The sequence below is a fragment of the Bos indicus x Bos taurus genome, chromosome 28, assembly GCF_003369695.1.
Source record: "Bos indicus x Bos taurus breed Angus x Brahman F1 hybrid chromosome 28, Bos_hybrid_MaternalHap_v2.0, whole genome shotgun sequence".
NCBI classification, from domain to species: Eukaryota; Metazoa; Chordata; class Mammalia; order Artiodactyla; family Bovidae; genus Bos; species Bos indicus x Bos taurus.
In genome coordinates this window covers 3,589,905-3,617,256 of record NC_040103.1, presented here as the reverse complement: position 1 = coordinate 3,617,256, position 27,352 = coordinate 3,589,905, and the positions used below count along the sequence as shown (strand labels likewise).

General features: G+C 48.9%; 1 protein-coding gene across 1 annotated transcript in view; it reads left to right on the top strand.

Moving 5' to 3' along the window:
- Positions 1-2,282: 2,282 nt before the first annotated feature.
- The window catches only part of C28H1orf198 (chromosome 28 C1orf198 homolog), a 35,050-nt gene continuing 9,980 nt past the window's right edge, over positions 2,283-27,352 (top strand). Inside the window, exons 1-2 of the mRNA XM_027530349.1 lie at positions 2,283-2,693; positions 18,174-18,224. Coding sequence (XP_027386150.1) covers positions 2,370-2,693; positions 18,174-18,224 — 375 coding nt within the window. The 5' untranslated portion in view covers positions 2,283-2,369. The remainder of the gene's footprint in view (positions 2,694-18,173; positions 18,225-27,352) is intronic.

Genomic DNA, 27,352 nt, shown 5'->3' with positions numbered 1-27,352 from the left:
GAATCATCCCACTATTTTACTTTATTACATATTTGGAGTTTAGCTATCTTTACTTCTCTGAATCTATTTATCTTGGAGAAGGAGATGGCACCCCACTCCAGTACTCTTGCCTGGAAAATCCCATAGACAGAGGAGCCTGGTAGGCTGCAGTCCATGGGGTTGCGAACAGTTGGACTTGACTGAGCGACTTCACTTTCACTTTTCACTTTCACGCATTGGAGAAAGAAATGGCAACCTACTCCAGTGTTCTTGCCTGGAGAATCCCAGGGACGGGGGAGCCTATTGGGCTGCCATCTATGGGGTCGCACAGAGTCGGACACGACTGAAGCGACTTAGCAGCAGCAGCAGCAGTATTACCCAGATCATGGATTTTACGTAGCTTGGCTGATGTCCCTGATTCGTTTCACATTGCATTTATATTATGACTTCTCTGGTAATAAATTATATTTGATCTAAACACTTAATTGGGTTATGCTTTTTTGCAAAGACGATTTATTTTTGCAACTGCTGTGAAAACCACGTGGGACCAAGTTTCTAACAGCACTGAACTCTTTCTATATGAATTTCAAAGCAACTTTGAAGGTGTTAATTTCAAGAATACATCTTTAAACATCACCCACCTTATTAAACAAGTGTTCGAGTTGAGAAAGAAGGATTCAGATTGGACCTATATAGCATAGACTTATCTAGAAATAGACTAATACCAAAAAACTCAACCTCCTGGCTTGATAAGTAGTCCTTCAAATACTGGGCAACCCCAGCTATTATTTGGTAGTTTTTTCCACTGCTTTTCAACATGGTATGCTAATAACACTTGATAGCAATATCTTTTATTGTAGAGCTTGTCACATTCATGACATTCTAAAAATATTTTCTAAGGAATTTTGAGCCAGAAGATAAAGCTATCACGTTTAAAATAGAACTTTGCAATTTATTGCTACAACTGTGTTCAGAATTATCCAAGAGTTTTATTATTATTATTTGAGGTAACATTGATATTTATAACACTATGTAAGTTTCAGAATTATCCAAGTGTTACTTCAGAGGCATGACCCTAAGTAACAGCTGAAATTCAGGTTTTTTTTTTTTAAACATGGACATTTAATTCTCATCTGAGCCCTATTACAGTCTTGTTCAAACCAGCCAGACAGTAAAGCAGATGAGGACTCTGTATAATTTTAATGGCTGTGCTCTGAGACATACTTCAAAATGGCACACCTGACCCCCGCCTCCCCACCCCCCCAAACACTATTGGGATGTCGCTTCTCTGCCTATGAAAACTTCCTGCTGCTCTTCAGTTTGTTTGCAAACATCAAGCTGCCTAGAGTTCTTGTGATTTGTGAGACTCCAAAACGAAATCTTGGAGAAAGCAAAGACCAAACGACAGATTTGGGGAAGAAGTCTTCACTTGCAAAAGCAAAACGAAGTACAGGTGTGCACTAGCCCGCGGGCCCCAGATGCCTACCCGGCAGTTCCTAACTCCTTTTTAGCGAAAGGCATTATGAGCTACCTGACACTTCACTTAACTCCTCTCTTTTGGAGCCGCGGAAATTGATATTCTTTCAACACTCTAGACACTAGTCCAGTCTCCCCAGCTCGTATCTTCAGGGTCCTCGCTGCCCCGAGCCCAACCCTTCTGACAGCTCACCGCGCCAAGACCCTGGTCCAGGTTTGGGGACAGTTCAAAGAAAGAGGAAAAAGATGGCTCAGCTGGGAAAGGCATAAGAATAAGGTGGCCTGTGGCTCGGTCCAGAAATGCCGGTTTGTCTTTTGGGAGGGAGAAAAGTTTCCTTTGTCAAACTAGTGACCACGTGGCGCTATGGCGGTCACCAGCAGCAATCCCATCAGACTGCCAGGCGCGGACCTGGGGACGTGCCAGTCACCTCCTGCGCTGGTCAAGGGGAGCCCCGAAAAGTGGGGGCACCGCGGGAACACACGAGAGAGCCGATCTGGAGGACGCAACGAGGCATAAGAGGGTAGCTCGGGGAGCTGCGCGTAGGGCGGGGTTCCCGGCGGTGGGTGGATGCGGGATGCCGGACGCGGGGTTCCCGGGGTGGGGGCGCCAAGACAGGAGTGCCGCGGTGGGAGTGCGGAGGGCAGGTTCCGGAAGCAGTGGGGTACAGACCGCGGCCTTCCCAGGGTGGGGGCGCGGAGGGCGGAGCCCCGGGAGTCGGGGGGAGGGGCGGGGCTTCGGGAGCTGGGCGGGCTTGGAGGCGGGGTTCCTGGGGCGGCGGGGCCCGGGCTCCTGGGGGCGGAAGGGCGCTGTTCGGGGGGCGGGGCGGGGCGGGGGCGGCGCTCGGGCCTCCCGGCTGGGGCCGGGGCCGGGGGCCGGGCCGGGGCGGGGGCGGAGAGCTGCGGGCAGGCAGGGCATGGCGTCCATGGCGGCGGCGATTGCGGCCTCGCGCACGGCCGTCATGAGCGCGAACCGGCCTCTGGACGACCGGGAGCGGAAGCGCTTCACGTACTTCTCGTCGCTAAGCCCCATGGCTAGGAAGATCATGCAGGACAAGGAGAAGATCCGGGAGAAGTACGGGCCCGAGTGGGCGCGGCTGCCGCCGGCGCAGCAGGACGAGATCATCGACCGGTGCCTGGTGGGGCCGAGCGCCTCGGCGCCCGGCGACCCCGAGGAGCTCGCCCGCTTCCCCGGCTTGCGCGGGCCCACGGGCCAGAAGGTGGTGCGCTTCGGGGACGAGGTAGGTGCAGACGGGCCGGCGTCCCCTCCACCCCTCCCCGGCTACACGAGGCGCCCGCGGCCGGGCAGACACCTGCCGGCTAGCAGCCGTCCCCTCCAGACGCGCGGGCAGGGGCTGGAGAGAAGGCGCAGGAAGCCGGGTGGGTGAAAGGGGCGGTCTGGAGCCGGAGGTCGGGGGCTGGGGGGCTCCCCGGGGGAGTCTGTGGGGCTCCCCGGGGGAGTCTGTGGAGAACCGCCGAGAGAAGGAAAGAGGTCATTCAAGACCCCTCCATCTAGACCTGCCCCGGAGGGCAGCACGGGACCTGAGACTTCTCCCAGAGCTGGAGGCAGTTGCTGGTAGCGAGGCAGACCAAATTGGCAGCAGCAGGGGATTTTAAGCCAGGCCAGCCTAGGTTCTAATCTATTCTGGCATTTAGCTGTCTGGCCGTGGGTGACCTAACATTTTAGAGCCTCAGGTACCCCCAAGAATAATAATACCCACCCCAACCCTGCTAGGGAAGGTAGTCAGCATTTTATATGTAATAATATTATTAATATTTGTAATGAGTTGTGCGGGGAGACTGAAATTGTCAAGCAAGATAACAAGAATAAAGAGGTGCCTTCCAGGATTTCCCAAAGCCTAGAAGTTTCCGAGTGAGCCCCATGAGCAGCTTTGTTTTGGGAGTGAGAGTGGTGGCCCCTCTTTTCCATTGAAAACCACTGGATACGTTTAAATGAGCCGTTGCAAACCTTTGGTACATATAAGGGCATGTCTGGGCCTCTGACCTAGACACTCTGCTGGGGCTTCTAGAGGGGTAGTCACTGGAGGAAGAAACCCTGAAGCTAGAAAAAACTCAGGGATGACCCATGGAAAGTCACAAAGGCCTGAGTGTTCTGTGCTGCTCAGAAAGTTGGCTTTTTCCTGGAAATGTGTTTAACTAAAACCTGTTTGGTGCCAAATTTGTGTCTCTTGGGCTTTTCAAACTCAACTTTTGGTCTAAGTCGAAAACAGCAAGCAGTATACAATGAAATCCGCATGCTTTGAGGCTGCAAGGATGAGGGGCCAAGCTTGGAGAGATTTTCTGAGGAAGTTGTGGACTGCGGAAGGAAGTGGAGAATGAGGTTTTAATCTGATTTTCAGGCATGGGTGTGCGAAACGTTGATTAATACAAAATGTTTGTGGTCATAAACCCACTTTAATGTGAGGGATGTGTGAGAGGCAGAAATATGCTGCCCACATGGCTTTATTCTGACAGGATGAAAAGTCTTCATTGGATTTTAAACTCTAAAGGCTTTGCCAGTAAAAACGAGGGTGTGGTAACGGAAGGGATGAGAATATACGTTTAAAGTGTAATCCCAGAGCTGAAACATGTTTAATGTGAAAATAAGCATCTCTAAAGATGTTTGCAGTGTTGGTGCTCAGATTTGGGTGATGGAAAAGCAGGCAGCCCCTTTTGGAAACGTCATGAGTAAATAAACTGAGAGGAAATAAACCTGCAAGTACTTACAGATGTTGGAGAGTCACTGTCATTTTCCCTTTCTGCCTGGCTAAGAATATCCACATGCCTGTTCATCATCAAAAGGCCTGTGCCATATTGCTGATAAGATGTGACCAAGTGAATTGTGTACTCTGATTCCTTAACTGGGTACCGGACTGAGCCATTTGTGAATTTGTAAACCCAAAGCAATTTAACAGCCAATAGAACTTTTTGTTGTGGTACTTTCATATTCTTCCAGGAGCACAAGAGCCCTGTTTTTCAGAACTGAACTCAGCTTTGCAAAAGCTGCCTAGGAGCATGATCTGCAAACCTCCTGCCAGGCTCCCAGCAAGAATGGCAGAGACACAGTGAGTTTGAAGAAAGATACAGAGGAACATTGCCCAGAGCTTTTTTGTCTTTTTGGCTACAGTGATTTAATCCCACTAGGGAGTTTAAAGTGTGTTACATCGACTTGGCACCAGAGTAGAGTTGGTGTTCTCATGCCCAGGAGTACAGTTGTTCTTGGAGGAGAGTTGGCTCCTGGGCACAAGGGGTGATGATGGGGACAGGGTGGGGTGCCCCCTCTGTAGGCTGCTGGACGGAGTAGCCTGAATAGGTGGCCCCAGGCTTACCCAAAAGGGCCCTGAACCAGACTGAGTCAGCCGCTCTGTCCCTTCCTGTTTGATCTGCCTTCAGATGTAGTGTCTGTGGCCTCCACAGCCAGTCTTGAAACAGAGAATACTCCTTGGACTCCGCCACTGCCAGCATCCCCAGTTGGCTCATTGAAGGACAGGTGCTCAGGTGAGCCCCAGCTCTTGCTTTAGCCAGTGTCTGATCTTGGACGACAGGCAGGGTGGGCCTCGTAGATACTTGGGAAAGACCATCTGGGATACTGGGTTCCCAGGGCCTTTTCTAAGGCTATAATAGGAGGCACCTGGGCTTGGTTGTGAGTCTTGGGTTTGCTTTGGCTCCGCATCAGTTAACTTTTTGACTGTGGTAATTCATTAATGTCTCTGAACTCCTACAGTGGGAAGAACAGTAACAGGATGATGGTGGAGCTTATATGTAGGGAAGGCGTATGGGATTAAAAATGGCTGCTGCTGCCAGTGGCGAAAACGTCAACATTAAGGTTGTTAGCTGTAGTCTGTCTGTGTCCACTTTTGAAAATCACTGTCATGAAATAAATTCCTTCCATTGCTAAGCTTAGAGTTGGCTGTGTAGAGTCCCACATGAGAAGGAGCTCTGCTCTGATGAGCTCTGGGGATTCACCTTGGGGCACATATCCAAAGCTGGGCTTGCTCTGTCCACGGTGTGGACTCCTGATCAGCCATCATTCCAGCCTCAGATTGTGCCCCCCTTTCAGCTATCGTGAAGGACCAGGACATCGCCAGTTTCTTTGAATACCCTCTACTCTGTCGCCAGTTACATTTTTGCATCCCAGTCAGCCACATTTTACGTCAGATCATGCGAATACAGCCTTCAACTGTGACGGTCATCCAGTCATTGTTATGTGTTGCAGGAACAAGCAAGTGGAACTTGCTTGTGTATTGATGGTCATGGATCTTGGTGGCAGGGAGTGTGGACAGGGCTCGACTCACACGTCCAGTTGGCACACGTCGGGCTGCTCTGTGTAGGAGAGGTGTGGCAGCATGCCATCTGTGTGTTCATTTTTACGTTTGCTGTCTGTAAAGCAAGAGGACCAGTGTCCAGGCCCAGATCCACACTTGCTGGGAGGACGAGCCTGACGCCGAGAGGGAGGCTGGCTGCCTGCCTTTGAGCATGGAAGCTGTGAAGGGTTCTATCAGTTTTTTGGTTCTTACTACCTTGGCAGTCAACTGAGTGACTATTTCCCTAAGCCTAGTATGTTAGACCGTAGAGCCATTCATGCTTTAGGGATGCTTAGCCTTCCTAGGTGGCTCAGTGGTAAACAATCTGCCTGTCAGTGCAGGAGACGCAAGAGATGCAGGTTCAATCCCTGGGACGGGAAGATCCCCTGGAGGAGGAAATGGCAACCTGCTCCAACATTCTTGCCTGGAAAATTCCATGGACAGAGGAGCCTGGAGGGCTGCAGTCCATGGGGTTGCAAAGAATTGGACATGACTAAGTGACTGAGCATCCCCAGCTCACCGGACCTTTCGGGCTTATAGGCCTTGCTTGGAGCAGACAGGGACATTGGGCTTGCCCTTTGCATCACATGTTTGGTCTGAACGTTAAGGCATGTTTGCAAATAGGTGCTTTCAGCAGTTTGACTTGCCCTGTGCTTCTCAATTCCTGCCTTCTTCCTATAGCAGTAAAAGTCTGGGGAACGGCTTATTTTGGGAGATGAAGAGCTTTCATCTAGGGAGATTTAGGTATCACTCCAGTCTGCCTCCATAGCTTCCTGTTATCAAATAGCAAAAACAGAAAACAAAACCCTGACTTTCTAGGCATGCTTAGCTCTCTGCTCCCTGCCCTTACTCCCAGATTCTTGCCACCAGTCTAGCAGGATCTGAGAATTCAGGGTTCTGAGCTCTGTGCCACAGCTAGGCTCCAGATAAGCCATAAGCAGGTGAACTCAGAAACTTGGGCAGCCGGAGTGTTGCTTCTCACGGACCTACTTGCCTGTTTTACCTCTTTATAAAGTAAGTGGGGCTGGGCAGGAAGGGTGTTTCCATGTGCCAACCCCAGGGACCTGGATCTGGATTTTGAGTGCTGGAGAATGTGGGTTGTAAGCCCTGGAGCCAGACAGCTCCACCTCCTGTTCAGCACCTTAGTGACCAGCTGCTGTCGGAAGGAGGTGTTCCCCCGGCCCGTGTGTCCCTCCCGCTCCTGCAGGAACCGGAGGACTGGCTGGCTGCTCTTCACCCCACTTGGCCTTCACCTCCTTTCCTGGGGCTTCCTGACTCCTGCAGGCCTCTGAAGGCCCCTCAGTTTTCCATGGCCCTGCTGCCTGTCCAGCTCCTGCTCCCCCATGGCTGGTGAAGCACCCTTCCCTGAAATGCTCGGGAGGAGGGGGTCAGTATGGAGCCCCCAGTCAGCAGACTTGGATGAGCTGCTGGCATCCAGGCCCTCTCTCCTTAGGGTCTAGGCTGGACAGCCTAGATGTTTGTGTTTTCAAATAAACTAATTAAATAAGTATACAATTTCTAAACTGACATACCTGTGTGTGCGTGCGTGCTAAGCTGCTTCACTCGTGTCCATCTATTTGTGACACCATGTACTGTAGCCCGCCACGCTTCTCTGTCTGTGGGATTCTACAGGCAAGAATACTGGAGTGGGTTGCCATGACCTCCTCCAGGGGATCTTCCCGACCCAGGGATCGAACCCGCGTCCCCTGCATCTCCTGCATTTCAGGTGGATTCTTTACCGCTTCCCCACCAGGGAAGCCCAGTGTACCTGTATGTTACTGTTAAGAGTTTTAAACAGTGCAGAGGCAGCATTATGAAGCATGTGGTAGTCCTTCCAGAATGCTGCTCAGTGATTAAATCTTCGTCAGGTGTGAGTTTGGTTGGCTCTGTGGCTTCCTGATGCAGGACTTGTGATATGTGAGATCACCTCCTCCCCTTTCGCTTCAGCAGCTTGGCTTTTTATTTTTCAGCCTCTGGCCCCCAAATGAGACATTTGAGAGTGACTTTTTCAGCATTTGGACTTTTTTTTTTAAGAAGGGTGGAATGTGTAATTATGAATCCCACACTTCTGTCTGGCAGATGCATATAGTTCTTTAGAAAAGACGACAGGGTGGATGTGCTTTACCATGTCCTGGTGCCTGTGCCCCGGCTCCGAGCAGGAGTTGAGAACGTGGCCGTGGGTCCGTGTCCACCTCCACAGGCTGTGAGGAGGAGGCTCTGGGTCTCTTCCACAGGCTTCCCTTTGCGGACAGATAGTTCTCTGTCTAGAGAAGCACCTGGCCTGGGACCCTGCATAGCTGGTGCCTCTGGAGGAGGAAGGGCATTGAAAGCTTCACCCTGGGAGCCGAGGCAGCCACACTGGCTCCCCCTGGCGCCCCCCGCCCCCCAGCGTGCGTGTGTGGCCCAGTAATTACCAGGGAACAGGTTTTGCAAAAAAGTGAAATAACTTGCTCCTTGTCTCCCAGGGTGAGGGGCAGAGCTGGGAAGCCTCCTGGCACATCTGAAGTCATCTTGTAATTGACGGTAGTTACTTTGACATTCTAAAGGAAGAACAAAAAATCCATTTCTCAGAAAAATAAATCAAGGCCAGACCTGTCTTCAACTTCCGACTCCGTTCTCCTGTTTGTTTCCTTTGACCTCTCCCCCACCCACCTTCCCGTCACCACCTTGGCCTCGAGTTTTTGTTTTTGGTAAGGTCTGGGAAGGCCTGAGTTTCTGTACTTGTGTTTATGATGGAACCTGCCCAATAGTTAAATTGTAACTCTTTTTCTGTTGTCAGAACTGCAATTTCCTACTTCCACTGATGGAAACCATCTTACTTCAGCAGAATTAAATGTATGCAATCAGTTCAGTTCAGTTCAGTCGCTCAGTCATGTCTGACTCTTTGCGACCCCATGAATTGCAGCACACCAAGCCTCCCTGTCCATCACCAACTCCCGGAGTTCACTCAGACTCACGTCCATCGAGTCCGTGATGCCATCCAGCCATCTCATCCTCTGTTGTCCCCTTCTCCTGCCCCCAATCCCTCCCAGCATCAGAGTCTTTTCCAGTGAGTCAACTCTTCGCATGAGGTGGCCAAAGTATTGGAGTTTCAGCTTGCAGGTCAAAGGGGAAAGCATGGATTCCATAAATATATAAACAATAGTCCCTAAGAATAAGCAGTTGGTTAAAAAAAAGACCATATTCTTCTCCCTTACTCCTTCCCTTTTTGTGTGTGTGTGTGGACTTTATTTGTCAGAGCATTGTTAGGTTCACAGCAGAACTGAGCAGAAAGTACAGAGGTTTCCATATGTCCACCTCCTGTACACGCACAGCCCCTCCCCCTCACGGAACCACAGCCCCCATCACAGCGGTGCATTTACTATAATCAGTGAACCTACGCGCCGTCACCCAGTTCATAGTTTACATTCAGTTCACTCTTTTTTTAAAATTTGTATTTTCCACTCTTTTTTAATAATCTGTTTAATTAATTTTTGGCTGTGCTGGATTTTGGTTGCTGGGCACGGGCTTTCTCGTTGCAGTGCGCAGAGCTGGGGGATTCTTTGCTGTGGCGTGTGGGCTTCTCATCGCCGTGCCCTCTCTCGTTGCAGAGCACAGGCTGTAGGCGCTGGGCTTCCCTAGTTGTGGTGCACGGGCTTAGTTGCCCCGCAGCATGTGGGATCTTCCCGGATCAGGGATCGAACCCGTGTCTCCTGCATTGGCAGGCGGATTCTTATCCGTTGCGCCACCAGGGAAGCCCTATAGTTCACTCTTGATATTGGACATTCAGTAGTTTGGACTAATGTTTGAGGACACAATTCCATCATTATATAGATAGTACCATACAGAGTATTTCACTGTCCTAAAAACCCTGGATGCTTTTCCTGCTCCTCCGTTCCTCCCCTCCAGTCCCTAGCAACTGCTTATCTTTTTACTATCACCATAGTTGTGCCCTTTCCAGATGACATATGGTTGGAATCATGGAGTATGCAGCCTTTTCTGATTGACTTCTGTCACTTAGTAATATGCATTAAGTTTCCTCTGTGTCTTTTGATGGCTTGATAGCCCATTCTTCCTAGCACTGAATAATAGTCTACAGCCTGAATGTACCACAGTTTTCTTAGCCATTCATAGCCATTCACCCATGAAAGGACATCTTACTTGTTTCTAAGTATTAGCATTTCTGACTGAAGCTGCTATAAGCGGCCATGTGTAGGTGTTTCTGGGGACCTAAGGAGATCAAACCAGTCCATCCTAAAGGAAATCAGTCTTGAATATTCATTGGAAGGACTGATGCTGAAGCTGAAGTTCCAATACTTTGCCTGATCTGTCAGTCGCATCCTGACTGATGCGACTCATTTGAAAACTGACTCATTTGAAAAGACCCTGATGCTGGGAAAGATTGAAGGCCGGAGAAGGAGACGACAGAGGATGAGATGCTTGGATGGCATCACGGACTTGATGAACATGAGTCTAAGCAAGCTCTGGGAGTTGGTGATGGACAGGGAAGCCTGGTGTGCTGCAGTCCATGGGGTCACAAAGAGTTCGACACAACTGAGCAACTGAACTGAAGTTTTCGATCCATTTGGCTAAATACCAGGGAGTATGATTACCTCCCTTCTGTTTTTAACATGCTCCTGTGAATATGAGGTACAGACTAACACTAAGCAGATCATCAGGAAGAAGGTGCTTGGTGAAGGATGTACCAAGAGGCCCAGGGCAGCCAACATCCCTGAAGGGATGAGACAGAAACACAGGGAGTGTCTTTCCCACTCCTGCAGGCTCTACCATCTGAGCGTCATTTCTCTAGTTTGGAGTATTTCACAGTTTAAACTTCTTAACTTTAAGCCAAAATGCAACCGTCTATCAATCAACTGGAAACTCCCCCAATTTATGGACTTAGGAGGACAATGCTAATGTATGGTTCCGGTGAGCACTACTTCTGAACCACTCAAGAAAAATTAGATGTATTTCTGGGGAGCTTGATGGTTGGGGATTCTAAGTTTAAGAGAGCCATCTAGGTGGCAGGAGAAATTTAACAAACAGCACACCATATTTTGACTCTATGACATCAGAGTATTTATGATTACATACTTACTGTAGTTATGCAGAGGCATTATTAGAAATGCTGTTGCAGTAGTTGTATGTAACCTTTGAACTCTGGAAAGAATGAAATGAAAGCGGCCTTTTAGTTCAGTTCAGTTCAGTTGCTCGGTCGTGTCTAATTCTTTGCGACCCCATGGACTGCAGCACACCAGGCTTCCCTATCCATCACCAGCTCCTGGAGCTTGCTCAAACTCATGTGCATCAAGTCAGTGATGCCATCCAACCATCTCATCCTCTGTCGTCCTCTTCTTCTCTCGCCTTCAGTTTTTCCCAGCATCAGTGAGTCAGTTCTTTGCATCAGGTGGCCAAAGTATTGGAGTTTCAGCTTCAACATCAGTCCTTCCAATGAACACCCAGGACTGATTTCCTTTAGGATGAACTGGTTGGATCTCCTTGCAGTCCAAGGGACTCAAGACTCTTCAACACCACAGTTCAAAAGCATCAGTTCCTCGGTGCTCAGCTCTCTTTATAGTCTAGCTCTCACATCCATACATGACCACTGGAAAAACCATAGCATTGCATAGATGGAACGTTTGGAGAAGGCAATGGCACCCACTCCGGCACTCTTGCCTGGAAACTCCCATGGACGGAGGAGCCTGGTGGGCTGCAGTCCCTGGGGTCGCTAAAGGTCAGACACGACTGAGCGACTTCATTTTCACTTTTCACTTTCATGCATTGGAGAAGGAAATGGCAGCCCACTCCAGTGTTCTTGCCTGGAGAATCCCAGGGACGGGGGAGCCTGGTGGGCTGCCGTCTGTGGGGTCGCACAGAGTCGGACACGACTGAAGCGACTTAGCAGCAGCAGCAGCAGCAGCAGCAGATGGAACTTTCTTGGCAAAGTAATGTCTCTGCTCTTTACTATGCTGTCTAGGTTGGTCATAGCTTTTCTTCCAAGGAGCAAGTGTCTTTTAATTTCATGGCTGCAGTCACCATCTGCAGTGATTTTGGAGCCCCCCCAAAATAAAGTCAGCCACTGTTTCCACTGTTTCTCCATCTATTTGCCATGAAGTGATGGGACCGGATGTGTGATCTTAGTCTTCTGAATGTTGGGTTGTAAGCCAGCTTTTTCACTCTCCTCTTTCACTTTCATCAAGAGGCTCTTGAGCTCCTCTTTGCTTTCTGCCATAAGGGTAGTGTCATCTGTGTATCTGAGGTTATTGATATTTCTTCCAGCAATCTTGATTCCAGCTTGTATTTTATCTAGCCCAGCATTTCTCATGATGTACTCTGCATATAAGTTAAATAAGCTGGGTGACAATATACAGCTTTGACGTACTCCTTTCCCTATATGGAACTAATCTATTGTTCCGTGTCTGGTTCTAACTGTTGCTTCTTGACCTGCATACAGATTTCTCAGGAGACAGGTAAGGTGGTCTGGTATTCCCATTTCTTTAAGAATTTTCCAGTTTGTTGTGATTCACATAGTCAGAGGCTTTGGCATAGTCAATAACACAGAAGTAGATGTTTTACTGGAACTCTCTTGCTTTTTTGATGATCCAGCAGATGTTGGCAATTTGATCTCTGGTTCCTCTGCCTTTTCTAAATTCAGTTTGTACATCTGGAAGTTCATGTACTGTTGAAGCCTGGCTTGGAGAATTTTTGAGCATTATACTGCTAGCATGTGAGATGAGTGCAATTGTGCGGTAGTTTGAACATTCTTTGGCATTGCCTTTCTTAGGGATTGGATGGAAAACTGACCTTTTCCAGTCCTGTGGCCATTGTTGAATTTTCCAAATTTGCTGGCATATTGAGTGGAGTACTTCAACAGCATCATCTTTTAGAATTTGAAATAGCTCAGCTTGAATTCCATCACCCCCTCTAGCTTTGTTTGTAGCGATGCTTCCTAAGGCCCACTTGACTTTGCATTCCAGGATGTCTGGCTCTAGGTGAGTGACTACACCGTCATGGATATCTGGGTCGTGAAGATCTCTTTTGTACAGTTCTTCTGTGTATTGTTGCCACCTCTTCTTAATGTCTTTTGCTTCTGTTAGGTCCATACCATTTATGTCCTTTATTGTGCCCATCTTTGCATGAAATGTTTGTTTGGTATCTCTGATTTTCTTGAAGAGATCTCTAGACTTTCCCATTCTATTGCTTTCCTCTATTTCTTTGCATTGATCATTGAGGGAGGCTTTCTTATCTCTAAAGCAGCCTTTAGACATGATTTGCTGAGGCCTTTAGAGGTGATTTGCTTTCTGCCATTAGGGTGGTGTCATCTGCATATCTGAGGTTATTGATATTTCTTTAGCAGCGTTTAGACGTGATTTGCTGAGGCCTTGCAGTGTTTAGGAGACTGTTTGCTTTGGTTAGTATACTGATGACACAGAGCATGGTTTTGCCTGCTTCAAAGTGGGGTAGGTGAGAGCCAGCCCAGAAAACTGCAGGCCTCTTGTGAGAGCAGCCGGCATCCAGGTTGGTTTACTAAAAATCCTTACTTGGGAATGGTGAGAGCCATGTAGCAGTATTGATTGAGGCCACCTCTACAGGTGGAGTGGCCTGGGCAGAGAGGTGGGCGCCTGAGCCTTGGAGGTCAGCACTTGCAGCCTGTGTGCCAGGTGCCTCTATGAGAAGCGGGAGTCAGGTGTCCTGTGGAGGACTGAAGTAGGTGAGCTGCCCATGGGAACAGCTGCATTAGAATGACTTAGGGAGTTGTTGGATCATAGCCAGGTGGCACTAGTGGTCAAGAATCCACTTGCCAATGCAGAAGATGCAGGAAATACAAGTTCAGTCCCTGGGTCGGGAAGATAACCCTGGAGGAGGGCATGGCAACCCACTCCAGTATTCTTGCCTGGAGAATCCCCATGGACAGAGGAGCCTGGCGGGCTACAGTCCATGAGGTTGCAGAGAGTCAGACATGACTGAGCACACACACACAGGGAGCTGTTGGTTTTTCTATAACTATGTCGGGTGGGACCCACAGCTTCTGCCTGTTCAAACAGCACCCTGGGTGATTCTGATTTACAGCTAGATCTGAAAACTTTAAGCTAAGAGTGCTCTTTAGAGAGCCTTGAATCTGGTGTCTGTGAATGGCACAAGCATGGCCCCAAGACCGACAAGGACCTAGGAAGTGGCCATCCCCTCAGGCTGCCTGGGACAGGTGTGCCAGAAAGAGGGCATCTGCAGGAAGGTGCGGTTTTTTCAGGTTACAGAGTAGTCCCCAGCCTGTCCCTCAGTGAGGCCTGGAGAGGAAGCAAGACTCTCAGAGTGCTTCAGGGTCTCTGAAGCGCTTCTTTTGACTGTTGTAGGAAAGGCATGTCTCCCTGTCTGCCAGCTGCTAGTGACCTGGTTTTGTGGAGGGGAAGCTCAGAGTTGGTTTGTAATGCCCGCGCTCCTGACCCCGCTTCCTCAGGCTGGCCTCTGGGCCCAGCCAAGGGTCATCCACTGTGGATGCGGCCACCCACAGGTGCTGTCCCCCCAACACTGGAGATGAGATGAAGTTCACTGGCTCTGAAGTGGGGAAGGAAGTTACAAAAGAAGAAATGACTCATTAGTATCCAGTCATAGAGGAAAGGCTAATATTTATAACATTTCACCTTTGAAGTGAATTTTAAGTCCAGAATTTCTCACTTTAGAATAGTTTTGGAATAGTCATGACTTTTACAGAGAAACCAACCCATTCTAGATGAGTTACTGTCGCCAAATAATTTCAAAGTTAAGATGACCAAAATCCTTAAAAATTTTAATAGTGAAAATTGCATTTAGTGTAGAATGTAGTGAATTTCGGGATGTCTGGTATTGGTTGCAGCTTGTGCTGTGTTGGGAAATGTTCAGCATCTGGCGTCAGGGCAGTGAGGGGAGCAGCCCAGCTGTGGAGCACCCACTGGTTGCCATGGAGATGCTCCCCTAGGTGCTGTCTAAGCCCCAAGGTGGCTCACGGAATCAGAGCCAGTCAGGGAGGTGCAGCAACCCCACTGTGTTGTTACAGATGCACTTTCTATCTTGCAGGTACAAGGGATATAAGTAATGTCAGGAGCATAGATAATAGGAAGACAGACTAAAGTAATTAGGAAATGATGTTTTTAGTATTTGTTACCCTTGTCAGGTTTTTTTTTTTTTTTGGAGTGGGGAGGGGTCACTTTGTTTTTGAAAAATAAATTAATTTTCAGAGCATTGTAAGGTTCCCAGCAAAAGTGAGTAGAAAGTATAGATTTCTGACACACTCCCTACCATCACACACATGTGCAGCCTCTTCCAATACCAATGTGCCCCACCAGAGTGGGACATTTGTCACAATGGATGAACCTACATATCATTATTGCCCTAAGTCCATAGTCTACACTGCAGTTTACTCTTGCTGCTGTAGCTTCTGGGTTTTGAGAAAAGTATCCACCATTACAGTATGTTCAGAGTAGTTTCACTGTCCTAAAAATCTTCTGTGCTTTCTCATCCCTCCTTCCATTTAACCCTGGCAACCACTGATCTTCTTACTGTCTCTATAATTTTACCTGTTCCAGAATGTCGTATAGTCAGAGTCATATAATACATTCAGTTTTTTTTATTGTGGTAAAATATTCATAACATAAAGTTGACCATTCTCACCATTGTTTTCAGTGTACAGTTGCTACACTCACGATGTTGTACAGCTGCCACCACCACTGTCCATTTCTAGAACCTTGCGGTTCTGACGCTGCTGTGCGCCCAGCAACCGGAGAGCCGCGCCCGCTGCCAGTGCTGCTTGTGGCTGGGGTCTGCAGCCGGCCAGGGGCTGACGTCAGAGCTTCAATCGCATTTTTGTTTGGCGTGTTTATTTTTGTTAAGTGCTTTATTATTTTTTTATGAGCTTGGAACTGCAGAAATCTAAGGAATTTGCCCCTTGACTCAGTTTCTTGCTGGAGCAAACAAAAGATTATTGACTTGACATCAAGTTGTGGAGAAATCACAGGATGCCCGTCTGTCTGCAGCCCTTTTGGAATTTCAGCCAATATGGGCTGCAGCCACTGGAGCCTGCTGGCTTACCGTGCTCCAGGCTACGTCTTTGCTCTTAAGAGTCTTTTTCTTTTTTAAACAATAACTAATTCTTTATTACTCAATGAGTACATGTACAAATTTTAGACATATTATCCATGTCAATCAGAGATGACTACCAATAACACTTTCCTTTCATGTTTGTTTATCAGGTTTTATAAAATATATTTACTGTTTACCAAATTCTTCACCAAGGAATTATGAGGAATAATTCTTTTAAAAGTATACAATATGAACAAGAATGATCAAATATAGCTCAAATGAAGCATTGTTATAGAAAGCGTATTTCATTGGTTCCCTCTTTTACTCCTGTTCAGTTTTTTATTTCATGTAATATTGTTTTTTCATCTTCATTTTTTCTTTCATTCACAAAATTGCCGAAGGAGGAATACATTTATAACTTGTATATGTATATTGGTAGGGAAGAAGATAGGCCAGGATTCCTGTAGAAAAAAGCTGGAAAAATAGAAAAGAACATTGTTCCTAAGAGTCTTGGACTCATTCACCTTCCAAACCCCCAAACCTTCTTACTCTGTTCTTTGTAGATTTCAAAGGGACTCAAGCTGCATAATTAATATGCAGAGGATTGATCATATCACATGAGAAGGAGTGTGTCCTGCTTTTACCAGTGATCCTGCTCCCTGCTCTGTCTCTGCCTGCCCACTGAATCTCCACGCACCTCCTCTGTCCCCTGGGGTGGCCACTGGGTTGTCCTTCCCCCGGACAGAGGGAACACACTTGCCAGTTGGTTTCCCTTTGTCCTTTTTTCACTGGTCCAAATCTAGAATAAAGGGGACTTACATCCCATCAGCCTCCTTTATTTTTCCCATCTGACAAACTCTTGTATTGCTTCTAAGAGGAACTTAGAGGGTCCTGAGATCATAGAATTTTAAGGACTCTCAGGTCATTTAGCTCAACTACACTTTTCTCCCACTTCCTGACCACACATACCTGGACTCAGGGCCCCCTTAGCTGAGACTTGTTAGCTCACGTTTCTACTTTTGGAGGGACACAGTTTGTAAATTGAGGCATAAACTGGGCTTAACTGCACAATGGGAGCACAGTGGCCCATGCTGCCTCACGTTTTAGAAGTTTTGCCTGAGAGTCAGGAGTGATAGGAGACATGGCTTAGAGATTGAGCCTGGGGATGGAGTTTGTACTGAAAAAAGTGGGCCCTTTGCAGAACTGGGCCGCCTCCTGGAGGAGGGGAAGCCGGGTGACCTACCTCTAGGGGCAAGGAGTGCTTCTGGGTGGTAAGACACTATGTACCTGGGGTGCTTTATGAAGGACAGTCAATTCAATTATCTAATCCCATTTTCAGTCTGGATCACCCAAGATATCCCAGTTTTTGGTTCAGAAAATATGATCCCCAATAGAAGCTGGACGCAGATGAGACATTTGCTAGTATAGGAATACAGGTGGAAGGGTGGAGAAGTAGCCGAGGGAAGGAGATTTTTGTTCAGGCTGGTGGATGCAAGGTCAAATTCTTGTGACTATTTTGAAGGGCTCCTTTTATCCTGTTCTGCTTGTGAGGGTCAGAATGATTCTGAGTTTTCATTATAATTGCATTTTCTTCATTGATTTGCTGATCGTTGCCTTTCACATTTCTGGGAGGCACCTATTAGGAGTGGGGATGGGGTTCAATTTAAAAATTGGGTACTGGTATTGACTGCAAATAATTTTCTGACATTCTTTTCACTGTTGTTCAGCTACAAAGTCATGTCTGACTCTTTGAGACCTCAGGGACTGCAGCAGGGCCAGGCTTCCCTGTCCTTCACCATCTCCCAGAATTTGCTTAAACTCATGTCCATTGAGTCAATGATGCCATCCAACTTTCTCATCCTCTGTTGTCCCCTTCTCCTGCTCTCAATCTTTCCCAGTATCAGGGTCTATTCCAATGTGTTCGAAAGCATTCCTTTCGTATATGACCTCATTTAATCCTCACAACAACCCAGCAAGGCAAGTGTGATTCTCCTTTTACAGATGAGGAAACTGAGGCTCAAAAGGCTAAGTCATCATGCCCTGGCCACATGGCTAATCGCTGGTAGGGCTGAGACCTGAGCCCAGAAGCTGTGTTCCCTTTCTGCTCAGCTTCCCTGTCACCAAGTTTGTCCTGGGACTCCCAGGCATCCATCTAATATCGCTTGGCAGGGGACAGGCATGCCTGGCAGCCTCGGTCTGAAGAGTGAGGGGAAGCCAGACCCAGAAGGTCAACACATTCTCTGCAGAGTGTGATGATGTCAGGCTTGTTCAGAGCCAGGAGTTGGGATTCTTCCTAAATTTTGTTCCCCTATGGCCTTGGGTGGTTGTTTGCACAGGGTATGTTTGGGTTTGGACTTCAGATTTATTCTTGAATTTTTATTTCAGGACATAACTTGGCAAGATGAGCACTCTGCCCCTTTCTCCTGGGAAACAAGGGTAAGTTGGATTAAATTTAGATTTGTTTATCTTTTGTAAAAAGTGATGTGGTTAGGTATTTTCCTTTCAGCACTTAGGAGATCAGATGCACCCCCTGCTGGTAGGAAAGGAGAGGAGGTGGGGCGGGGCCTGTGCTAGGTTAGGTGCTAGGTTTGGTGATGGATTTAAAGTGAGGGGGTTGGTGGCACAAGGGTCCATATTGACAAGGCCTTGAGGGAAGCTTTTGGTGGGGGTGGGATAAAAGCAGCTTTTATTAAAATGAAATCAGAAGGGCAACAGAGACAGCAAGTTGGGTGGATGTGGGGGCAAGAGTGCAGATCCATCAGAATTGCCTAGAAGAATCAGCTCTAAGGCAGAGACTCCTGAGTGTGGAAGAGAGGAGGGAGAGACTGTTCTTTGTACCTTGTGAAGCTGGAATAGCCAGTGAATACACATGGACAACCCAGCCTGGACCCCTGAATGCTGGTGTCCAGTCATTCATTCATTGCTATCAGTGTTATTGTTGCCGAAGTTGCTTAAGAGTATCAAGCTTCACTGGGTTGATCCATTTCCCCATTCTCCCTAGTTGTCCCAGAACAAGTGCATTAATAAGTAGCAAAATGACCAAAAGGTAGCTTTTTCAAATCCAAGGAAAAAGACCAGGATTCTCTGAATTCTAGAACACTTGCTGCTGTGTATTGGAGGGTCCTTTGCACGATGGAGGTGACCATGAAGGGGCTTGTTCTTGCCCCTACAGTTGCTCATCCCAGTGTTCAGTGGCCTCCACGGGGCTGTAGGAAGGGTGGGTCAGAGTGGGATGAAGCAACGAGAGGGCCTACAAGTGACTCAAGTCTGAGCGGCCCTCACATGGGGGTCTGTGTCTAAGAATAAATGACGGACTTGACAAGGGCCTCGGCGGACCCGGACAGCTGGCGTCCTTGCCCACAGGTGGCATGGTAACCAGCACTGACTGGCCCAAGTGATGCGATGCCCCAGGATGAGGAAGCCTGCGAAAGCCAAGGTGGCTCTCATGTGAGAGTTAGGAGGCGGCTTTTGAGAATACTTAGCATTAATGCAGATGAACATGTTCATTCAGCAAGCACAGACTCCTGCCTTCAGGGAACCAGAACGATGGGTCCTAAATGTCCTAAAAATAAAGATGCAAACATCTGCATCCTGTGTGTCTTTTTATTTTTTTTTAATTTCTGAAGCAGATGAATAGCCTAAGTCTAAACAGAGGGCAGGGCGAGCAACAGAGTTGTGCCTGGAAGCTGAATCCTTCAGGATATGGACACTGGTTAAGGCGTGGCTGAGGGCGGGTGAGAGGGAGCCAGGGATATGGAGGAGCAGCCTGGAATTGCAGTTTCGGAGCTCTGAAATCCAACAACAAATCCCTTGTCCGGTAATGGCAGAGGAAGTTGGAGACGGGTGGAAAGTACGTCACTGCATTGGCATTCATCAGGGCCACCGCTGTTCCTTTTCTGTGGGTCCCCAGATGGGGACCTGAGAAGCACTAATCCTGTAGATGACGTGTAGTAACAGGCAGATGGGCAGTCTGCAGGTCGGAGTGGACAGGGGCAAAGAAGGCAGCACAGATGTTCCAGGACTGGGCCATAGGTTTCATGATGACTCAGTGATGAAGACCGAGAAATCTAATTAGTTAAAATGCCCCAAGCCTTACGTGCATTGTGCTCCCCTGAGGATATCTGCTCTCATAAGAATTTAGCTTGTTAAATGTTCCTGAGTCAGCCCTTTGTGGGATGGGCTGTTTCTTATGTTACTAACACAATGCAGATGACGTTCTGGGACAAGGAGCAGGCAGCGCCTAGGGCAGCTGCTGTGAATGAGGCTCAGTGTGGAAACAGGTGCCTGGAAAAGGTCTCTAGAACAAAGTGTGCTGACATAATCCAGCATGGGTTACACTTGTGCTGGTGGTAATTGTCACAGATGGCATCCAGGTCTCCTGGGAACCTGCATAAATTGAGAAGGCTTGGTAGAATCACGTTGATTTGTTTTGCTCATTTTAACTTGTATCTTTTCAGTAAAAGGTATAGTCTTTGTGGCTCAGAATTCCATTTCATGTTCCCTTCCAATGAGAGAACCAGCTTATTTCATGAACTGGTAGGCTATCTGTGTCCTTACCTGTCTGTCTGAGCTCTCAAAATCAAACTTATGTGGTTTAAAGTCAGGACTTTGTAGAAGTAAGTGTTCCAAGTGTTCCAGAAAGTGTTCCAAGGAGCAAAGGACCACACCCCTACCCTGTCCTTACCAGTCAGCATTCCACATTCACCTCTCCCCAGCCAAAAGTCAAGTGCCTGCCTCCCTGAGTTGTCACACTCTTCCTTAGGACTTAAGGACTCATGAGACCTTCTTTAGAGAGCTGCTTGCAGGAGGCAGGTTAGCCAGGGCAGGGTGGCCCTGACCTCCAACTGCAGGGCTGGTGGCCCTTCGTCATTTGAAATCTTTGATACATGACAGACACCCCACTGTTTCATGGCTTGAAACGTTTATTTCTTTGCTCCTGATTCTGTGGGCCAGTGGTCTGGGCAGGGCTCAGCCAGACTGTTTTTCTGCTGGCCTTTCCATGGACCTGTTACCAGACAGCAGCTGGGAACCTGCTGCTTGAGGATAGCCTCTCTTCCATTTTTGGTTGGGGCCACATGTATCCAGTGAGCTACATGATAGCTGAAGAGTTCCCCTGGGTGAGAGTGCAAGCCGACAAGGCCCTCCTAGGTTTAGGCTTAGGTATCGAAAGTGTATCAAAGTGTCCCCCCTGCTTTGTTCTGCTGGTCTAATTGAGGCCTAGTCCAACTCAGGTTTGGGGTTTGAGGACATATATTGCAGCTTCTGATGGAGAGTTGCAGAGAATTTGTGTCGTTTTGAATCTAAGACTCCATGTTCTGACAGCCCTAACACTAGATCATTTCATTTGATTGTCAATCATCCACTGATTTTTAAAATTTTTATTTTTAAATTTTAATTGTTATAAAATATACCATATACACAATGGAGTATTACTCAGCCATTAAAAAGAATTCATTTGAATCAGTTCTAATGAGATGGATGAAACTGGAGCCTATTATACAGAGTGAAGTAAGCCAGAAAGAAAAACACCAATACAGTATACTAACACATATATATGGAATTTAGAAAGATGGTAACAATAACCCTGCATACGAGACAGCAAAAGAGACATTGATGTATAGAACAATCTTATGGACTCTGGGAGAGGGAGAGGGTGGGAAGATTTGGGAGAATGGCATTGAAACATGTATAATATCATGTATGAAACGAGTTGCCAGTCCAGGTTTGATGCACGATACTGGATGCTTGGGGCTGGTGCACTGGGACGACCCAGAGGGATGGTATGGGGAGGGAGGAGGGTTCAGGATGGGGAACACATGTATACCTGTGGTGGATTCATTTCGATATTTGGCAAAACCAATACAATGTTGTAAAGTTTAAAAATAAAATAAAATTAAAAAATAAAAAATAAAGTGGGGCTCAGATGGGAGTCGTGAGCTCTGAACACATGTGACGTGGTGCTTAAATATGTTGGCTTTGGAGATGGGGGTCCAGGTTTGAACCCAGCCTCTGTAACCCACTAGCTATGTGACCTGAGCATACACTTAACCTCCTGAGGCCTCATTTATAAAACAAGCATGTTAATATTAGCTATATCAGTGAACATTTGTGCCTTGAAGTAATAAGCACTCAATAAATGGTTACTGCTGTTGTTGCTATTAATTAAAAAAAAAATACACCTAACATGAAACGTACCATCTTAACCATTTGTGAGTGTGCACTGTTGTGCAGCCATTGCCACAGTCCGTCTCCAGAAGTCTGTCATCTTCTTAAACTGAAACTCTATTCCCTATAAAGAGAAACCCCCTTCCCCCTCCTCCAGCGCCTGGTAACCATCCTTCTACTTCCTGTCTCTATGACACCATTCATTGATTTTTCAAAAATTCAGTAGACATTGATTATACATCTACTTTGGGTCAGACATTATGCTTAAACTCAGAGATGAGTAATCACTTGCTCTCAGAAAACAGCCCAGTGAGGGGATGAGTGCATTTGGGGACAGGAGGACAGCTTTAGGCACACAATCACTCCTTCAGTTATTTTCCCTCATGCAGTTAACACATATCTACATGCACATTGGTAGATATGATCTCATGCCTTCTGCAGCTGTTCACTTCAGCAGACGTTTTTTCCCCATTTTCTTTTTTTGGCCATGCCACACGGCATGTGGGATCTTAACTCCCTGACCAGGGGTCCAACCCATGCCCCCTGCATTGAAAGCGCAAAGTCTTAACCATTAGATCGCCACTTCTGCAGACATTTAGTGACTGCCACTCAGGGCCTAGCTCTTTCTCGGCTCTGACTGCAGAAAGGGGGACTTCCCTGGTGGCCCAGTGTCTAAGACTCTACTTTCAATTCAGGGGGCACAGGTTGGATCCCTGGTCAGCAGCCACCAAGAGATTAGCTGAGGCTGGGGTCCGCCTGACCCGAGGTCATGACTGTCCGGCACAGAGTTAATCTCAGGGATTTGGGATTTCTTCCCAATTTTTGCACCTCTGCCTAGGCTCCTTCCTTGAGGCCAGCTTGTGGCAGAGGACTCTGCAGAGACCTGCCGAGGATGGACAAGCTAGTGTCATCTATCCCTGAGAGGCAGCTCTGATCAGGAGAGGCCTTAATGCTGGGCAAGCACAGTTGATCTTCTGAAAGGTTGTTGCTGAACCACAGAAAAGACACTGGATTCTTGGCCTCCGGAGGAGAAGAATTCAATCCGGGGCCAGAGATGAGGCTTGATCACTCAGAGCTTTTGTGTAATGAAGTTTTATTAAAGTATAAAGGAGATAGAGAGAGCTTCTGACATAGGCATCAGAAGGGGGCAGAAAGAGTACCCCCCTGCTAGTGTTAGCCATGGAGTTATATCCTCTCTAATAGTTATTACAGTATATCAAAAGAATGTCTGGAGGTTATAAAGACCTCACTAGACCTACTCCCACAATTTACACCTTAAGATAACAGGATTAGCCAGAAGGTTTTTTCCAGAGACTGTCCTCAAACAGGATACATTATTGTTATATAATCCTAAGGAATATAGAGGGACAAAAAAGTTTGTCCTTTCTTCCTCCTTGAGAATTCCAGACCCCTGTCTCCTTGGGGACCCCTAGACTTCTTATCAACCTGCCTGGGAAATGACTCTCTCACTTCCTTGGCTCCTGCTCAGTCTTCTAGCCAGCCCTCCCCTCCTGGGTCGCTTCCTTCATAGACTGTGCCAGGCCTGGGGTCTCTGTTGCTCTGACATCTTCCCCATGGAAAGGAGAGGCTCAGAGGCAGAAGTGCCTGTCGCAGCCGGTGAGGTGCTCTTGGTCGTCATGTTCCCCCTCATCTGTCAGCCTCGCAGGTGTGGTGGCGCAGAGGGGGCCTGGAGGGCCTCACGGTGGATTCCTGTCTCATGCTCCTGAGGTTTCAAGAGGAAAACACTCAGCCTTGGAATGTTCCACAGAGGGGAGGAGAGGATTCTTGGCATTCCTAGTCCCTCTGGGCTGGGGAGTTTAGAGGAGACTCCTACAGCAGCAGGTCAGGCCCTGGCGCTGGGGAGCTGGACTCTGGGGACCCCACCCCCACCGTGCTTTCCTCCCCCAGGCTGTCTGGAATTTTCCTCTGTCTGCCCGAGTTCTTCCCCTGAGGTTCAGCTGCCTCACTGGGGACAGTAAGTAAGCTGGGTGGGAATCAGCTCCTTGATCTCTAACAGTCAGCACAGACCATGCCCACAGTAGGGAGGCCTCCTAGCCCCTCTTCAGGAGGAGAAGTAAATGTCCGGGCACAAAAGCATCTCCATACACCGAGGTCGGGGAATTGCAGGCACGTTCAAGTCTTCCACCCCGGGAGGTCAGTGTCACTGCTCCTGGTGTGGGCCAGGACAGTGGGGCTCAGAGAAGGCCGTAACTGGCAGGCAGGGGGAATCAATGAAGAGAGATTGGAGCTTGGATCTGCCTGTGGCTTGCAGGCATCTCCTGCCCACGGGGGACAGAAGGGTGTTCCATCAGGTTATCCGTACGTGGACGGTTCCCTGGATTCCCAATTATGACTCTGCCTGGCTCTTCCTTTTCACTGCCAGCCCTAAGTTTCTGAGAAACAGGGGGCCATGGAGCCGTACCATCCCCCCATAACAGCAACACTCCTGCTTGCAGCCCCTTTCTGAGACCCCCGTCTCTTCCCTGCAGTGAAGTCTCCTTCCCTGATGTCCCTGCCTCTCACTTACCTTCCTAAGATCCAGAGCGGACCTGTGGTCCCCTGCTCTTGACCTTTCCATTCTCTCATGGGTGCAGTAACCTGTCAGCCCCTTCAACCCAGGGCCCAGCCTGCTTCTTTGATCCCAAGGGTCCTTCTTGCTGGTCTCTCCTGCAGCCCTGAGCCCCGCTCCACAGACCCGATGTCTCCTGCCTCCTTGCCTGGTCCACCCCGCCTCTGCCCTCAGCCTGCCCAGCCCCACTACCTTCCCCATGCAGGTCCAACCCGCCCGCAGGCCCAGAGCAGATCCTGTTCCTTATGGTTTGCCCAGTCATCTCAGCAGCCTGGCATCTCCCACAGGCCCCTGATCTGTGGTGAGCACCTTGGAGGCATTTCCTTGACAAATCCCTACAATGCACCCTTTTACCAATGAGGAAACTGAAGGCTGAGTGAGGTGTGTGGGCTGGACGTCCGAGCCCAGACCGTACCCTTCACCCTGAGCTGTGGCCATCCCCCTCCTTTGTCCCCTCTGAGGAGCACCGCACTGGACGGGCACACATTCGTGCTGTTGGTACTGGTCTTTGCTGGGGCATCTTATCCCTGTGAGGCGACAAGGCCTGGAGGGCAGAGGCTGCTCTTCCCATGACCTGATGACTACAGCTCCTCACACTCGCCTCCTCTTGGGCATCTGTGGGGTTTTCTCCAAGCTCTCGTTGCCATGGAGCCCAACAGCTGGGTGGAATGGAGCTGAACTCCCTATTGTCTGCCTGGCTCCCTGGGGAAAACACCCAGGGTCTCGGGATCAGGGGTGAGTGGTCCCAGGCTCTATCCGCCAGGCCCCACTTGCCTGAAGGGTCTGACACCCCCAGTCTCAGTGGCTAGGCCTTGCTGTCTCTTCTCCAGGTTGTCATTCTGCTAATTTTGAGATTCTAAGTTTTTAGTATCTTCCCCTCTTCTTCCTCTTCCTTCTTTGGAGGGGGAGGTAGGGAGGATAAATGTTAAATGGTTTGTGAATTTATGAGGATTTGCTCTAGTAAACTATTATATTTTCTAACAATGTTTCTACAGCCTTTGTCTCAACAGTTTAGATCTGCTGCAGGCTGCCAAGCCAAACAGTTAGTTTTGGCTGCCTGCATCCTCCTTTACTGAAATATTACACATTCCTCTCCAGTGAGTGGGACGTAAAAATAGAGCCTGGGCTCGGTTGTGGTCTTTCTGTTTTTAGAATAGACGTGGCCAGCTGAGACCCAGGTCCCCCATGGGCGGCTGACACCCAGGCTTGGCCCAGCTGGCCTGAGCCCCCCGGGTGCACAGCCCTGGGCTCTCGCCATCACCTGGGCGGTTGCAGGTGGGGTCCTCAGCATCAGTGTGAGGGGAGGGGGCTTCCTGGGTACTCCCACCTCTCCCGTCTCAGCCCTCTGTGTGAGACTGTGGGCTTGAGTACCCCCATGGGGTACTTGCTGTCTGAGTTGGGATCTGTTGACCTTGGGCTGCTTTTTACATGAGGCACCCCATTGCTGGACCCAGTTCAATGTGGCTACCGGGTTCCTGAGAGCTCTTCCTCTGCACCTGGAGAAACTGACTTTTTTCCAGGATGGAGAACATCGCACGAGAGCTCCCTGACTTTCTAGCATTCATCCCAGGCCCTGGAGGTGGTCCCCCTGCTGGCCTGCCAGGTCCGAGGCTGGGCTGTCCCCTCCTTCTCACTGATCGGCTCCAGTGTCAGAAGACCCCCTTTCCTAGCCTCAGGGGTGTGGGGAAAGATGAGGTCAGAGATCTCGCGGGGAGCCTACGGGACAGCACAGTGGCTACACCATGTCCCTGCAGGGAGTGTTATACTCAGACTGCACGCCTGATAGTGGGCCAGGATGGGGCTCCAGAGTCTCACTCACTTCTGGGCACAGACACTGCCTGCGTGTCCCAGCTGCAGGCACTTGGTTTATGCCCCTGGTGGCCAGAGGAAGGCGGGGGGGCGCCAGTGCCCAGAGGGCGATACTGACCTCCCCCAGGGAGCTGAGATACCTCTGACCAGGCAGAAGAGGAGCAGAGCCCAGTAGCCTGCATTTATTGAGCACTTACTATGTGCCAAGTCTGGTTCTAAAACAACAGTCTAGGGAGGTAAGGATAATCATTACTCCGTTTTTACTGGAGAAGAAAAGAGCCCAGTTTTGGGTTGGGTCATTTGTGTGTTTGCCCTTTACTGAGAGGAGCAGGTTCCGGGAAGAAGGTGGTTGTGGCTCTGGTTTTGAGCCGGTGAGCAGAAGGCTCTTCTAAAGTGGACCCAGGGCCTGGGGCTCGTCCCAGGAGAAAGCGCAGGAGACAGGCCAGGCTGAGTCCTGGTCTGGGAGGGAAGGACTGCCCAGGGCGCTGGAGTCATGGAGCAAAAGCAAGGACGCCTCCTCTAAAGCACAAAGGGAGCTGCAGTGCAGATACTGCTTCTGTGTGACCCGGACAACAGTGTCTTTGAAAATGACCAGGAGCCATTTTTCACTGTGTCCTGGTCCAGTTTTGCTGGTATTCTGGGGTCTTGGAGCCTAGCAAGATGAACTGTAGTTAGGGAAAAAAGGCCCTCCGTCCCTCTTCTTTTTCCTTCCCCGCCCCTTCCCAACAGGCACGTGTTACTTTGTTTTTTATCTTACTGTTACTTTTGTCTGCGCTGAGTGCTCTTTTCTGCACCAGCTTTCTCTAGCTGTGGCGGGTCGTGGGCTACCCTTTGTTGTGGTGTGCCAGCCTGCATGGCAGTGGCTTCTCTCGTGGAGCACAGGCTCGAGGCACCTGGACTTGAGTAGTTGTGGTGCACAGGCTCAGTTGCCCTGTGGCATGTGGAATCTTCCCCGACCAGGGATTGAACCCATGTTCCCTGCATTGGCAGGCGGATTCTTATCGACTACACCACCAGGAAG